At 37.4% G+C, this 17,947-nt stretch overlaps 1 protein-coding gene across 1 annotated transcript in view; it reads right to left on the reverse strand.

Moving 5' to 3' along the window:
* Positions 1–17,947, reverse strand: part of Tgt (tRNA-guanine transglycosylase) — a 226,103-nt gene that overhangs the window by 48,930 nt on the left and 159,226 nt on the right. The window contains exon 5 of the mRNA XM_067145784.2: positions 11,050–11,211. Within this exon, the coding sequence (XP_067001885.1) occupies positions 11,050–11,211 (162 nt within the window). The remainder of the gene's footprint in view (positions 1–11,049; positions 11,212–17,947) is intronic.

Consider the following 17,947-nt stretch of genomic DNA (forward strand, 5'->3'; position numbering starts at 1 on the left):
GAGCGCCAGTTAACAGGATTGAACAATATTTCCATGTTAATGGTGTTCGGTGTTGATGTGGAGCAAGCAACAAAAATGTAAAGTAATCAGAGAATTAAATGTTAAGGCCTTCTCCTAAACTACCATTTCATTCATTTATAACATAGACTGTAATATCTTATACCTGACTGAACTTATCGATTTTCATTAAATACTCAAGCCATTTCATATGGATTATGCAACAAAAGTGTAAAATAATCATGAATATCTAGGTTATCATAGCTGATGCGGCAAAACTGTAGAAGACATAAATGATCGAAAATTGTATTTTCTATAACTTTGGTTATGTAATATTGACGCAAGTGCGATAAACAGATATAACTTGAAAACAATATTCTCTCACCCATGGATAACTAATGCAAATGTCGAGCTCGTATTATTATTATTATTATTATTATTATTATTATTATTATTATTATTATTATTACTACTTGTGTGTATGACTATGAAGTGTTACATCCAGTTAGTATTTGTATTATTATTATTTATGTAGTTGAATGATCGTATTGTGTGTGAGGTTATGTCATGAAACATGTGCTGTACATAGACATTTATATCAGTTCAACTAATGTAAGAACCTGTATAAAATTCATTCTTACCTGTATATATAATTTGTAATCCATAACTGTGAAACACACTGTAACTTCCAGAATGGTAAAAGGCACTAGAACGATGGAGAATATTCTGTACATTATAATCTATGTATTAGGCACTCTCGAATTTTTGAGAAGATATATTTTGTGATGTAGCTATCTAGAAGCCTGGCCAGGCACATATATAAGGAGATGGTTTTGATGGTTACGACGAGTTATTGGTTGACAAGCTAGAGTTCAATAAAGTTATGGTGTAGCAAGAATATTTATCTCGTGTGACATGCATTAGTTGCAGTCTCCATAATGAAGTGACAGTTTCTTTTAAATGGCGACCTTGTGATGTGAGTGTTTTGTTTGTGACAGCAGTGATTAAGGTTATGTGCATGCTTAATTTGTAAATAGATGTGAATAAAATAACTGTACCAACTGACAGCATCTCGTGTGCATCTTTGAGGATACGTTAATATTTACCTATAGAACCACTAATAACATAAACTACTACTTTTTTTTCCTGATATGCCGGGCTGAGTGGCACAGACAGTTGAGGCCCTGCCCTTCTTACCCCAACTTGACAGGTTTGATCCTGGCTCAGTCTGGTGGTATTTGAAAGTGCTCAAATACGTCAGCCTTGTGTCTGTATATTTACCGGCATGTAAAAGAACTCCTGTGGGACTAAATTCTGGCACCTCAGCATCTCCAAAAATGTAAAATATATTAGTGGGATGTAAAGCAATTAACATTATTATTATTATAATAAACCTTTTTGATAGGACCAATAACATAGGTATTTAAACATTAAATTTTTTAGGTGCCTTCCCCTAAACTACCATTTCATCCCGTGTGAATAAAATTATTTATAGTCTAGACTGTATTGCCCTATCCTCTTCTTTACATACCGATTTTCATTAAATTCTGTTCACTTATTTTCTTGTGGTTCGGCATTGACATGGACTTAGCAGCAAAAATTGAAATTGAAAAATATCTCTGTTATCATAACTGGTACGGTAAAAATGTATAAGACATAAATGATGGGAAATTTAATTCTATATAACTTTAGTCATGTAGTATTTATCAATTGAAGCACTAATAATATAGATATTTGAGAATTAAATTTTATGCCTTCTCCTAAACTGCCAGTTCACTCAGCGTGAATAAAATTATTTATAGCCTAGACTGTAGTGTCCCATTCTCAGACTTCCCCAACTTTTTGGGTTAGATAATTTTCATTGTAATGCTAGGCCCTTTTGCCTACCATCAGTCACAATCAAGTTGGGGAACTGTCATTATAATAGCAGACACTCTCCACAAATACAGTAGACACAATACGTGACACTTCCAGATTTAGCCTTGTTAAAATGGGAAACAATTCGCAAGTGGCACTCCTAGTGGCATGACCTGAAAATTAGCGCTAAATTTAAACATGAATGGAAATGCATATACGGAAATGGATAAATAAATTACGTCTAGAAAGAAAGTGTTACTAAAATATTAACTTCAAAGTTGCTAAAGCAATTCTGGATAAATAAATGAACATTTATTTACCAGGATATTATTTAAAGACTGATATTAGATATATAACCAAGATGTGAAATGGACTGGTGTGAAAGGGTTTGAGGTTTCATTTATGTATTACTTTTTTAGCTTTAGAATTTCTGCCTGAACGTTTAGGGCTAGATTTTTCTTTTTTCTCATTTAAAAGCATTGTATCATTATATTAAAACACTTGTCAACAAAAATATCGGCACATTCCTTACACATATGATTCAATGAATTTATATTTAAGAGCTGGACAATTTTCCTTTTAACATGAAGCCTACTAACAGAAAGAAAATATATAAATTTACCCTCAAGAACATTCAGAATTTCCCTATAAGCAATACTTGCCATTACATTAGGGTGAAGCAAATTTACATAGTCATATTGTTTCAACAAAATATGTACATTTCTTAAATCACCCATATTTCCTTCAGTGCTTGACAACGCATTATGGCATTCCAAATGGGGTAACTTGGAACACAACCAGCCACACACATACGCATATGCGTTTTCTTGAATTAAATCAAAACCCACAGATCACACTTACAATAACACATCGGTATTGGAGGTTAACTGCTGCACTGTACAATAAAATAAGATTATATTTTAAACCAGTTAAAAAATGGATTGCACAGGTCAGAAATGTTGGAAGTACTATACAAATCAAGAATATCTATGCAAACACAATATTTACTCACATTTTCTTGTCACGAGAGAAGCGGAAGAAACACCGCGAATCCTTCTGCACTTCATAGTCATTGCAGCCAAACACAGCATACATCTTTCCACTCATATTGAGAGGAGATATAAAGGAATGACACACGCTACTATTTACTTATATCAACTTAACGCAAACGCCCAAATAACACCAAAAACTTCACAAACAAATAAACATGCTCTTATGTCAGAATCAGTAACTCCCAGGTCACTCCACTAGACAGAGCTCTAATCGCTGTTCCTCGATATCTTGCAGAGTGTCGTGTATGTCTCTACTGTATTCGCTGTCTACCTGCATTTTTACATCCTCAAAAAGACTGCCTTAGTGCTTTTCCCAACTGAAATCAACATAGGTCGTTACAATGACGCCAGTAGGAATGTCGCGATTAAAGGCAATGCTATCATATGAAACACTCGATCAAATGAAAAACCACACATTTTCTCACTTTTAATGAACAGTAGTACGCTGTCAACTGAACAGTCCAAAGTTCCAGAGAAGGAATAATCAGGTCGCAAACAGGTGAACACACTTTTATTTTCGGAGATGGGGGTGAATAGTGGAGATTCCCAGGGCAAAAACTGAAAACTATTCCCTTTACCTCATCTGTTTCCTTGGAGTATCTGATGAGTTGGCGGGGGAAAATCTATCTGACTTGGAGGCAAATTTTTCCTCCAAATCAGAGGAGAAACGCCCTCTAGGCTGCTAATTTGGAATAAAATGAATGCAGAAGAGTGAAGAGGGAGAAGCTTTTCTGAAGAAATGGCTCATTTCAGGGTTGAATTTTGAGTTTTTTAGGGAATTGTGGTGCTATGATTTGGAAGAGGCCGAAATTGTAATTCTAAACCATGTCATAAGTGAGCCTCTGACATTATTCCGTTAATTGTGCACACTGATCAATCCAATCAGTGCGTCAGATTAGGGATCGAATAGCTAGAATACTATGATGAACCAGTGTGGTACTTACTAGCAGTATCTGAAAATGTATGAACCAGAGGAATGGTATACTTGAGAAGAAAGTAATCTAATTCCCCTGCTGTTTCTTGCCAATATTCAGGCAGGCTGTTATACTCGGTAGGAAGCAGTAATCCCATCTATCGGAGATGACTGGCACAAGGGACAAATAATATCACGACAAACAATGGTCAACGTAATGTTATTGTTGAATAATTTTATGAGCTTTCGATAATGTAGGCCTTCAAATTTAATTTCTTCCGACTCTGAAATACCACTCTTATCATAGTCGGTACGGTAAAACTGAATAAAACATAAATGATCGGAAATTGTATTCTCTATAAATTCTGCTATGTAGTACTTTATGATACGGCAGCGAGTCGGCCTCTCACTGCTGGATACCGTGGTTCAAATCCCGGTCACTCCATGTGAGATTTGTGCTGGACAAAGCGGAGGCGGACAGGTTTTTCTCCGGATACTCCGGTTTTCCCTGTCATCTTTCATTCCAGCAACACTCTCCATTATCATTTCATAGCATGTATCAGTCATTAATAAATCACTTTGGGAGTGGCAACCCAATCGTACTAACAGCCTATATCTGCTTCATTCATTACATCCCTGACCCGGTCAATGACTGGAAAACAGGTTGTAGGTTTTCAGTACTTTATGATAGAACCAGTAACATAGGCATTTAAAAAATAAGTTTTAGGCACATTCCCTTAAACTACCATTTCATCCAGGATGAATAAAATTGATTATAGCTTACTGTACCTTTTTATTCCCCATCTGTATACACTGATTTTCGTAACATTCTGTTCGCCCATTTTCTCGTAGTTCGGCATTGGTATGGACTTAGCAACAAAAATACAAATTCAGGATTATCTCTGTTATAGCCGTTACGGTAAAAATGTATAAGACATAAATGATCGGAAACTTAATTTTATGCAGTATTTATCGATAGGACCACTAATAATAAATATTTGAGAATTAAATTTTAGGCCTTCGCCTAAACTACCATTTTGCTCATCGTAAATAAAATGATTTATAGCCTAGATTGTAGTGGCCCATTACCCGAATTAACATACCGATTTTCATTAAATTCTCTTCAGCCGTTTTCTCGTGATGCATGTACATACATATATACAGACAGAAATAACCAAAAAGTAAAAACAGCATTTCCTTGTTACTATGGACATGACCGATGCAGAAATACTATTCTAGCAATGGTCCGAGTCGTTGGCTGAACTGTCAGGGTACTGGCCTTCGGTTCAGAGGTCCCGGGTTCGATTCCCGGCCGGGTCGGGGATTTTAACCTTAATTGGTTAATTCCAATGGCACGGGGGCTGGGTGTATGTGTTGTCTTCATCATCATTTCATCCTCATCACAACGCACAGGTCGCCTATGGGAGTCAAATAGAAAGACCTGCTCCTGGCGAGCCAAACCCGTCGTGGGATATCCCGGCACTAAAAAAAGCCATACGACATTTCATTTCATTCTAGCAATGTACAGACAAAACTCTTATTTTATATATATAGATTATACCTTTAAAAAAAGAAACAACTTAATTAAGAAATACTTAATTCACGTAATATGTATCATAGATTTTCTTTTTCAGGTATTTCTAAATTTTATTTACTCAAAAAATATTTTTGACAGACTGAAGAACCTAACAGTTATAAATTTACAAAGTCAAAACTGAAAAGAAGCGACTTTCAGTAAAACAAAAATGGACAATCTAGTCACTTGCTGACTACACCAGCCCATGCGGCTATGAAGCTACCTTGGTAGTACCAACTCATTATCAAGCATAGATTTAGGTTTGAATGATGTGCTACTACCTACCACCTATTATTCTTTTTTAACCAGAAGCACTGCAGAATGTGCTCCAACACAATGGTAATGTTTGCAGAAGGAGATACGTAAGCATTAGAATTAATGCCGTATGGCGTACATCGCTCATCCTCGGCAGAACACAACAAACAACATACAAGGTATAATGCTCGTCTTCGAAGTATTAATAGTGTAATGTGTTGTGCATATGGTATAATGGTATGTGTTGGCAAAGTAGATAAATAAACATAACAATTAATAGTGCTTACTTCTAAAATTTAACTACTAGCAACTACTGACACACAACTACAAAGGCATACCAGAACTACAACTTAAATGGTACAGTACACACAATTACACTTGTTCGCTCTTTTTTGCTCTCACTGTTCAGTCCCATTAAATGTTCACACTACTGCTTGTACACTAACACAAACTAACCCTTCCTAGGCTAACACTTCCAGTCTCACTGCATTCACAGTTATTCTAGCTGTTAGTGACACAGTTCAGAGCCCGCGCATGGCAGTCACACACTTCATTATCAAGTACACTTTCCGCACTTCCCCGTTGACTTTGTTCACTATCTCATGCTGATACCCAGTGATCTCTCCCACGCCATGCCAAACACAACATCCACCTGGCCTGATAGACTCAACACTACCAAGACAGACAGGCAGAACAAACAATCTATTCCACAGACAGAAAACTCCACACACTGCCTCCTCAACTCAGGCTGTCACTGTGCACAGCAGCACGCACAGGCACTGAACTAGCCACTCAATTCCCACTGAACCCGCTCACCGACAGAGCTTGGCTGAACCATCCAATCTCATCGGCCTGCCTTTAATAGCTGTGGGCCCATCCCATCTGGATGCTCTGAGAAAGGAGACACCTCCAGAGACCTCTTGAAAGCAAATACTCTGGGTGCAACATCCACGGCCCTTCTCACAATGCCAGAGGCTTCCAATGAAGTAGCAGGGCAATAGAGACAGTGACAGTGGAAGCGCTGGCCAATGCGTGCAGGCTCTTCTCCCAATTGATTCGCTGTGCAGCAAGGAGTGAGGCCCCAAAATAGTGATGTCACTCGCAGTTCAGTCCCGGCCAAGTTTGTACCGTTTTCATCGTCCTGATAACGAGATAAACGTGGTCATACGGCGTTAGAATTTGCCCTGCACGCGAGAAGATTCACTTGGTTGGGCTATATATTAAAAAAAATATACGGACACAATGAATCAAAGGGGCTGTGGTTATCAAAATAATAAAATACGGGTGCAGAAAGTCAAAGAAGCCGTAACATGTTGGAGAAAAATGCTAATTTGGCGATGCAGACAGGCCATGGTTTCGGGAGTTAGACGTGTGGACTGGCAGAATCCATGCGGCTGTGATTAAAAAAAAAAAGAATGTTTTTTAGGGATTGTAAAAAAATGAGTTGGACAATAAACATTTTCACTGCAACGGGACGAGATTTTCTACCCAGAAGAAACCGTCGTATACGGAAGGAGGAAGATTAAGCTAAAGAATTAGTACTTCAAGCGAATCTTAAAGGATCACACCAAAATCTAGCGTTTTACCGAACAGATTAAATAAATAAAATCAAGAGAGAAGAAGTTTAAACACTTCGTCGGTAGCCGTAACTCCAATTCAAACTTCGTGTATTGCATTAAACAAGATAATAATATATATACACTGAAGATATTAATGACAGTGAAATTGAGAGCTGACTAGATTATATTCTTAAAGTCTTGTCACTAGATTCTATCGTTGAAGTTCTGATTTGGATTACTTGTAGAAAAAGTTACGAATTAGATCCTGAATAATATATTGCAGAATGACAATGACAATGACAATGTTCAATATTTTGTCGCATGTACTCATCGCCGTCATCATGAGGAGCTAAACTAGAGATGGATCTGACAACCTGACAGAAGCCGCCCTGCCGATGCTGCTACCCCGAGCCTGCTATCCCAAACATGCATTCTAGTGCATAATTATGACGCAGTAGATGTCCAGTGCTAGCCCGCAGGCCATGGATGATCACATGGAAACCTAGCCCAGTCTAGTAACATCGGCAAATGACAGCTAAGTTCCGATAATTTTTTTATTGGTAGTAATTAGAAATGTTAGAAGTAATATATAAATTAAGCTGTGAATTTGTAGTGCGAAAGTTGTTATTCATGTCTTCGAGAGAAAATTCCAATCGGCAATATCTTCGCAAAGAGTTTAATGTGGTTCATTGATACGTGTGGACGTAGGTATTCTTCAATAATGTATAATCAATGCCAATATCTAGGAATGTTTACAATCATATATGCAGAGATTTAAGGTGATTTTCTTCTTGTGCTAAAATGAAATGACGTATTTAATACGGTAAACTTTAACCGTAAAACAGAAAGAAGATAATAGTTTACGTGTTATTAAGACTTGGTTGCCGATTCACCACAATTACATGTGAGTAAACATGAGCTCACGTTATTCAAATATGTATTTTTTTTTTTTATAGTAACGCAAATATTTGGTGATATGACTGAAAACTAACCCAATTATGCAACGTCGTAGTTTCAGTGTGGTATGTTGAAATGTTATGCCGCGGGGAAAGTGATTGGTAGATAAGGTTATGAGAAATATGTTGTGGAGAATATAGATATGAGTATTCGTTGAGATACATGTGAATTTGAGTATGGCGTGATATTATGATATTTCCAAATTATATATGGAAGGGTGTATCCATATTTGAAAGTTGTTGGTAGTAATTATGACTTGTTACTAACCATTAACATTATTTGATATGTGCGGCACGACTGTTAGAATGAAATGTGATACTTTTGGGTTAGATATATGTGATTACACGACGTTACGTAACATAGTGTAGTGGTAGGCTAATCGAAACTGTCTTCAAAATACAATCTATAAATGAAGTATAAGTAAGGATAAAACTTGATGCCTTCTTGGAAAATTTCAAACGGGGTAATGAATGTTATTTGATATTTATGGATGGAGCCATAATTTAAAGGGAGAAATGCCTTCTCAAGTTTTATTCTCGGCCATAAGCAAATGAAATACGTCACCAGCTGTATTCCTAGGGATATTATGAAATATTATTCGGACCCGGATGCGAATTTGAGGCACGTCAGTTACATTGATTGATAGTATATCATTGCTATTATATAGTACCTACCGGAGATATTAGAATACTAGATGGTTACATTTACATATTAATGACATGATAAAATGATTGATATATATATATATATACATTTTTTTGATGAAAGATAATTAATATAGCTGAATAGAGCTATTGCTTTGGAACTTGGCTGACATTGCCGATGTTATAAATATATTTTTTTTACAAGATATATGAAGATGAAATTGATATCGGAGCTGAAAATAAGTGTATTCAGAATTAAAATCAAGTTTATTTTGTTTGATTTATCTAATTTATTCAATCCATGTAACTGCTTTCATTTATTCAATCATCTGATTTGATTAACTAATTTAATTCATTTAACAGCTACAATTTATGAAAGTAGGCAAACTTTTCTTTGTTTTTCATGAGGCGATTAAGATATTTATTCTGAAGGAAGAATGATCGAATTATTTTTAAAGAGGCGATATAATATTTCAAGGAAAGCATGATGAATATTTGTTATAGAAAGTTTTATATATATATATATACTTTTTTCTTTTTCTCTTTTCTTTTATTAATTCATGATCATGAATAAAATTCAAATTTATAAAAAAAAAAGGATATTATTGAGGATAAATTATTTGATTTAGCAGATAAGTTTAGGTTGAACTTGCATGATTAACGTGCTACTGAAAGACTGATTTTTAGATAGTAATTGAGATTTGACATTGCCGGACGAATAATTTGTGGGTGAATCTTAAGTATGAAGAAATGGGTTCCCGGTTGAACCCTACGTAAAATATATATATTCTTTTTGTTGGTGATGTGTAATAAAAAAATCCCTGAGAGGTGTCGCATAGCAACTTAGAGAATATTTTGACGATTGTAATGAGTCGAAGAGATGGAATTACTATGTCGGTTGAAATGATTTTGACATAATAAGTTAAACTTTACACGACGTATGCAAATTTGGATAGCTGCCGACATTTTAGCATCATATATTTATTGAATTGATCTGTTCATTCAATCCGAAGACATGACAGACATAATAGGGGAAATGGCCGGAGCATTTGAGTGATTGCCCGATATGATGCAGAAAAATAATTCCCCAAGGTTCGGTGCAAGTTGCTCATCCCCAGGCAGGACTTATGACTGATTGGCGGAACCCGCCACAATATGAAGATAAGTGTACTGAGAAGAACACAAGACACCCACTCCCCAAGCCAGGGAGATTAACCAAAAGCAGTTAAAAATCCTCATCCTGTACGGGAATAGAACCTGGTGCCATATGAAACGAAGACCAGTACATTGACCATTCAGCCAAGGAGATGGACTGTTCCTATCTTTCTATACTTGACATGGTCACTTGTTTGTTCTTTTGTATTACAGTATTTACTTCTGTGTAGCAAGAACAGTTCCAACGTTTTTTTTAAGTGCTATCCTGTATAAATGCTACAAAGGTAAATAAAACCATGCTTGATGCTCTCATACATGAAAAACATACAAGTACAGTTTTCTGTCATACTACTTATTTGTCAAAACACCACCTTAATTTACTTCGTACCCAGATTGATAGCTGCAGTCGCTTAAGTGAGGCCAGTATCCAGTATTCGGGAGATAGCGGGTTCGAACCCCACTTTCGGCAGCCCTGAAGATGATTTTCCATGGTTTCCCATTTTCACACCAGGCAATGCTGGGGCTGTACCTTAATTAAGGCCACGGACGCTTCCTTCCCAGTCCTAGCCCTTTCCTGTCCCATCGTCGCCATAAGACCTATCAGTGTCAGTGCGACGTAAAGCCAATAGCGATGCAGGAATTTACTTCATGGTTTTCTGTCGTACTACTTATTTGTGAAGTTTCTCAGTTCAACTTTCCGTTTCTTTGGTACAAAGCCGTTTTAGAAACGGAGAATAATTTAACCGGTATTTACAACGTTATACTCATTTAAGCTAAAGTAATAACCCAGGCAAAACATTTCACATGAATTTACTAGGTACTTTAGCATTCATACATGTTACACCTCTTTAAAGGCTTCTTCAGTTATTTAGATTCTTTTGATCTATAGTGTCATAGCAGAGTTTAGGTAATCCATGTTGGCAAATACAATGAAATGATATACATGATTTTGAATCTGGTACCACATTGAAACTGAGGCACTAAATTTAACCGACTGATAAGCAACATGGAAAAGTGATACTTAATATCTCACAGGATGAAACACATGATAATTTGAATGAAAAATATTAACAATCAAGCTTACCTTAATCCACCAATTGCAAACCCTCTTACATCTCTTTTTGTAAGCTGCCTTGCACTTTCTGCTCTCAATGCAGAATCCAGTCCACCTTGAACTATTGGAAATATATTTTGTGTTTCAGGTTTCTTATGTGCCTTCAAACATCGGTCCAGCCATCTTGTGGTGCTGCGAAATGAACAAGTGGATAAATTAAAAGAAACATTAAATATTTCTGGAGATAAAGGAGATAAATTTCTTACGATGAAGATTACCCTCTATTATTTAGAGATTTGTTGACTACCTGTAAAATACAACTTACAAGCAGAATAAATGATATTTTAATAATAATCATATGCAATCATTCCTTGGCAAGCATAACGATTATCTTTCCAGTGCATCAATGTTGCTCATTAAAGGTTCTTAGATTGATGAAGAAACCAATTTACCAATACTAGAACTACAAAACCCCCACCCCAACCCCATGGCACTACAGCCCTCGAAGGGCCTTGGCCTACCAAGCGACCGCTGCTCAGCCCGAAGGCACGCAGATTACGAGGTGTCGTGTGGTCAGCAAGACGAATCCTCTCGGCCGTTATTCTTGCCTTTTTGTTTTTAGACCGGGGCCGCTATCTCACCGTCAGATAGCTTCTCAATTCTAATCACGTAGGCTGAGTGGACCTCGAACCAGCCCTCAGGTCCAGGTAAAAATCCCTGACCTGGCCGGGAATCGAACCCGGGGCCTCCGGGTGAGAGGCAGGCACGCTACCCCTACACCACGGGGCCTGGTGCAATGCTGGCATGTCAAATATAACGAACTTCTTTGTTGTTATAAAGCCTGGCGGTAATTTCTCCTGTGACTTTCTTATGTTTATCTTTTTTAATTTTGTTTTTATTGGACTCATGCCTTCGTCACGGCTCAAAATATCCAGTTACCATTGTAATACTCTGATCCCAGTAGGACTTTGTTGTGTGTTAGGACCTGTAGTTATAGTCCCTTGGAAGATACCACTGCACGAGATCTTTTAACATAAAAATGATGGTAGACTATAACAGCAGTCCCAGACAAATCTGAAGTCTGATACAGCTACCATGACTAGTAACTGCAAGCCTGCTGCAGTCTTCCAGGCAGTGGTGGTGATGGTGGTGATTACTGTTTAAGAGGAAGTACAACGAGATAATCATTCTCTCTGAACAAATTAATAGAAAATAAATTTAAAATAAAAACATAATTATTTATTCAACAAACGAATTTGGAAACGCAGTACAAAACAAAACAAAAAATAATTTAATTAGGCCGCAAAATTACTAACAAATCAAAAGGGAACGTGCGTTCCCTGAGTAACAGTACACTTGTAACTTATATATACTTGATTAATCCACTGTCGCACATAAAGCAGATGACGAGATCAGCAGTAGTCACGTCATCGGCTAGTACGCGGTCGCAGGCTGAGGCTCCGTCTTACGCCACAGAGATCGGCGTACTCTGTGAGGATGTGGGCCAGGGTGAAGTGGGTAGCACAAGGCAAGAACACACTGAGGGGGTCTTCCCTCTCCAGGAGATAAGAGTGCGCAGATCGTAAATGACCTATCCTCAGCCTACACAACACTATGGCCCCTCTCCATGAAGGTCGGAAAGAGGACCGCCACACAGTAGTTGTCTTCTTAATTGATCTCAGCTTGTTGGGAGTTCGAATAGCTAACCACACCGATTCCCAGGACGCTAAGATGGTTCGATGTAGCCGAGAACAAATATCCTTAGCAGGTACACTGACAGGTCTTGGAGGTAAAAGTACCACTTCCTTTGCAGCTTCATCCGCAAGTTCGTTTCCCGCAATCCCAACGTGGCTTAGAAGCCACGTGAAAGTGATTTTGGTGCTAGCAACACTTAACCTGGCTAGAAGGTTATGAATATGCTGTACCAGTGGGTGTTGCGGGAAACAGGTTTCAATAGACTGCAGAGAGCTTAACAAATCGGTACACTTAAGAAAGTGCCTTCTTTCATCACCCAGTGCAAACTGCAGAGCTTCTAAGATGGCGTAAAGCTCTGTAGTATACACACTACGTACACTAAGAAGCGAAATCTTCCGTGCTCTTATCATCGGTGACGAAAGAGAAACCAACGTTATCTCCGATTTTAGAACCATCCGTGAAGATATGTTCTGCGACTGGATATTGGTGAACGAAGTCCTGGAAATACCTCCAATAAAGGGAGGAATCCGTGTTCACCTTGGGTCCACAGAGTAGATCTAGAGGTATGTCCAGTCCCAGAACCAACCACGGAGGTGTCTCACTAAAAGTTTGTTCAAGACAACCACTGATATACATATTCAAATCACGACACAGGCCATCAATTCGAAATCCAATTGGCTATGTGGCATTTGGCCAGTTTTGGTACCTCTAGTGGTATTGGGTACGATAGATGCATTGATAGCCTAGATGTAGTGGCATTTCACGAATTCTGGCAGTGTACGTGAGGAGTAACTGCTGCCTCCTTACCCGTAAAGGTGGAACTCCCTCTTCAGCGATTAGGCTGGGAATGGGGCTAGTATGGAAGGCTCCCGTTGCCAGCCTAACTCCACTATGGTGAATACTGTCTAAAAGGCTCAGCATAGATTTTGATGCTGAGCCATAAGTTCCACTTCCATAGTAAATTCGGGAGAGGACCGTTGTTGTGTAAAACTGTAGCAGCACCGCACGGTCAGCGCCCACGAAGTGCTGCTGAGAAAATTAAGCATGTTAAGTCTCTTCATTCAGGCAACCTTCAACTGACGGATGTAGGGCTGCCAAGTTAGTCTTTTATCAAAATGGAGACCCAGGAATCTGCAGGTGTCTACCACTGATAGGATACTGTTTCGCAAGCGGAGCTTTGGTTCAGGATGCACAAGCCGATATCGAATGAAGTGTACAACTGAGGTTTTCGCCGCTGAAAATCGAAAACCATGTTGCAGGGCCCATCTGTCCAATCGGTTAATAGCTTGCTGTAGCTATCTCTCAGCAAATGCCACCCTTCCAGAGCTGTAATGTAGAGCTAAGTCTTCTACATACAGCAATGGAATGACTGCGGGCCCAGCAGCGGCAACTATATGCCTTGATGGTGATTGCAAACAGCATGACACTCAGTACTGATCCCTGAGGTACTCCATTTTTCTGAACATAATATTGAGAAAATGCATTCCCTATTCGAATTCAAAAGAGCCGGAGGGACAGGAAGTTAAATTGAAATAATAAATATGGTAGTTCAACCTATTCAAAACAAGTAAATAAGAGATGTAGAATGTAATCTCTACATCTCTACATTTACAAGTAAATGAGATTACATTCTACATCTCTTATTTACTTGTACTGAATAGGTTGAACTACCATATTTATTATTTCAATTTAACTGTGATACTTTTCAATACAGAACAATGAAAATTTTTATCTTTAAATGGACAGGAATTTCTCAATAAATGTTGGCAAATTTCCCCAAAATCCCCACTGGTGTAGTGTGGAGAGAATCCCATATTGCCAGGTAGTATCGTAAGCTTTCTCTGGGTCAAAAAACACGGTAACTAGGTGTTCCTTCTGGAAAAAGACCTCCTGAATGGCGCTCTCCAGTCTGACCAGATAATCAGTGGCAGACCGATGATAGCGAAAACCACACTGGTAGTTAGACAAGAGACCCTCCTTTTCCACGGCCCACACAAGACGCCCATTAACCATTGTGGCGTTATGACTGTATTAATATATTTAATTTCGACCTGACTATATACGAGAAAACATATATGTGAACTATGTGTCGGTATGGCACAGTTCATCTTCTATGATAATATGCGTGCAGCGCTTGATATTTCTGTGTTGGCAATAGGTGTGTGTATTGGACTGTAAAACATACTCTAATGCCATCTGTTCATGAAGTTTGGAACTTGTACTGTGTACTGACTCTGCTCTACAGAGTATGCAACGATCGCCTGACATTACTGCCTCGCGCGGACTACTACCAGAAAGTGACTATCTACCGTCAGACCTGCTTGCGAGTGGACGCTTCTGGTAGACATGTATTGCTTCCCAGTTCCTAACATGATGAAACAACCGACCGGCATCAGTTAAAATGGGTAGTAAACCCCATCAGGGGATTGGTTTTTCATATTTCCTTTTAATATTAATGTAGTAATCCATATGTAAATATTTAATTTGATTCTTCCCTGTGAGTATTACTAGTCATAGGTCAGTAACGGTGAGTAATATGGGAAATATCGTACAATGTAAGTACTCATTTTATCCATGTCTTCTGTTAATGTTATTTTATCTGAATGTGCCGTTTTAATTTATTTTGGTGTACTTCTTGTGATGTGAATTCTGTTTTGATATTCACTTTGGTACGACATTTAAGCTTCAACTGGGCGACACGTAAATGTGATGCTATTGTTGTACGGTAACTTCGAAATTTTCCTTTGCCTTTCTAAAAAATTTTTTTCCCTTTGGATATATTTGTTGTTCTGTGTGTTTGGCGTGTTTCATGGTATGATTTCCTTGAGGCTTGTGTTGTGGCTATTTAAAATTTATCGTGGGTCGTTGCTGTGATTTTACTGCCATAGCGGTGTTTATTTTAATTTTGTCATTCTGATCTGATTTATTTATACATCATTACATTGTTTCGACTCCCTTATGCCCATGTATTGACCTATGTGCTACGTAATCATTATTTATTAAAATTAAAAAAAAATTTTAAATTATAATTATTCATCAGTATATTAAATTTTCATAAATATTAAATTCCCTTTTGTTTTGGTATATTAAGGGTTAGGTCCATATGTTTTGATTATCACTATGTATTATTAATTAAATTATACTTAACGTTAAGTTGGTTTATCCCTATGTGATATTTAAAAATGTAATATTCTAAAGTGGTAATTCATGTAACATTTCATTGGGGGTTTTGGACAGCCCTAGTGTAAGGTATATGACGTTCGTGGTTCTTATATCTTCTTCACGTTGATGTTTTACCTTATCGTGACTTGGCAGTTAAGTAACTGTCTCATTATTGTCTCATCTTGGGAATTTCTTGTTGTTCTTGTGATGCGTCGTTAATGTAATAATGGTTGTTTTCGTCTTGAGGTAAGATCATGTTTGACTCTCCTGCTGTGTTGATGCCTTTGGTTACTTGTACTGCCTCGTTCGCTAACTTATTGACTACAGGTTATAAATTTGCTGATTTTCTTGACATTGGACTGTGTTTGTGACTTAAATTTAATTTATTTGAGTTTAAATTTTTCTAATTTTGTGCAGGCTTGTGTTAAACACTTTCTTCTGGATATGTTTATGTTTTAATTGCAAGTGATGAATTGTGGAACTGTGTTTATGTAGGGATTGCGGGTGAATGATCCTTTCACTGGGGACTGTCAAAAGTCACACAAAGTTATTCAATCCATTTTTGATTCCTTATAAAATTTTAAATTTTTATTTAACGTAATGTATTCTAGTAACTTTATGTCAACTTAAGTATGGTGCACCATTTTTATTTATTAATGGAATAGTATTATTTAAAAGAAAACTACATATGTTTGTTTGTTTTTGATTGAGTTTGAAGTAAAGGAACTTGGTGCTTTCAACACTTTATAGCATTTGACAAGTCTTAACGTTGCGATATCACAACTTGATGACAGACATGACTGTTGCATGCGTAACAATTTTTAACAATACAAAATCATCTGACCAATCGGAAACAGGCTTGGAAAGTGCCAACTTCAATTAATGAAATAAATTTATAAAAATTTAAAGTCTTTGCATAACATTTTGCCCCCCTTGAAAGGAGTTCTTTCAACTAACTATTGTAATCTTATACCTATTGTAAAAATACTTAAATATTCTTAACATATGCATTAATACAAAACTCTATAGGCCTACATACATATTTTTGTGATTAAAGAAAATAATAGTGAAATTATCTTTGATAAAAATAACACAAAGTTAGAGGTATCACAGGAAATCTGTAATTCAGTTCTCCTTGTCATCCCTTTCAATGCGAAGAGGGCATATCTTCTTGATGCTTCGGGTGAAAGTTCCACTAGCTGTCCAAACGGTGACAACCCTCACCTCACCATCTTGTCCAGGGTGAACTTGAACTATCTTACCCCTAGACCATTCTAGAGGAGGGATGTTGTCCTCAATTAACAGCACCAAAGAACCAAACTCAATACGTAGATTGGTATCATGCCACATGACACATCTTTGCAATTCCTGGAAGTATTCTAGCTACCATCTCTGCCAAAACCGCTGCTGAATTTTCTGCAAATGCTGCCAACGTGACAAGTGGTTATCGGGTTCTCTCAACAAATCCATTTGCACAGGTTGCACGATCAAGTCACTTAGAAGAAAATGTGCTGGTGTTTGGACTTCTAAATCATTTGGATCATTTGGCAAGGGAGTAAGAGGACGTGAATTTAATACAGCATCTATATCACAAAGAATAGTGTAGGTTTCTTCGAAAGTTAACACGCGTCCCTGTGTTTCAGTCAACAAATGTCTTTTCATCATCTTTACACCTGCTTCCCACAATCCCCCAAAGTGGGGTGACCAGGGAGGAATGAAACTCCACTGTATCTGCTACTGAGCGAGTGAGGAGGTAATTGACTATTTTCACCATTTTGGTCCATATTGACTTATATACAAATTTCTATAAAATAATTTTCCGCCTTGTCAATGTACACTTTTATTCTATTTAATTACCGTACATGTACATGTTTTGAGAGCCTCTGCTCTCTTCCTCAGCGGTGCCAAATACTAATTATCTTAGGACTATGGTTCATTGGTATCATATTTCAATTATATATTAAAATACATGAATTTTAAATTAGTTACAATATTACTCTAAGTTTTTCTTTTGCCCATTTACATTGTCATTTGTCACATATTTTACCAGAATTTTACCAATCATCAATGA

This window comes from Anabrus simplex, chromosome 4 (genome assembly GCF_040414725.1).
Source record: "Anabrus simplex isolate iqAnaSimp1 chromosome 4, ASM4041472v1, whole genome shotgun sequence".
Lineage (NCBI taxonomy): Eukaryota > Metazoa > Arthropoda > Insecta > Orthoptera > Tettigoniidae > Anabrus > Anabrus simplex.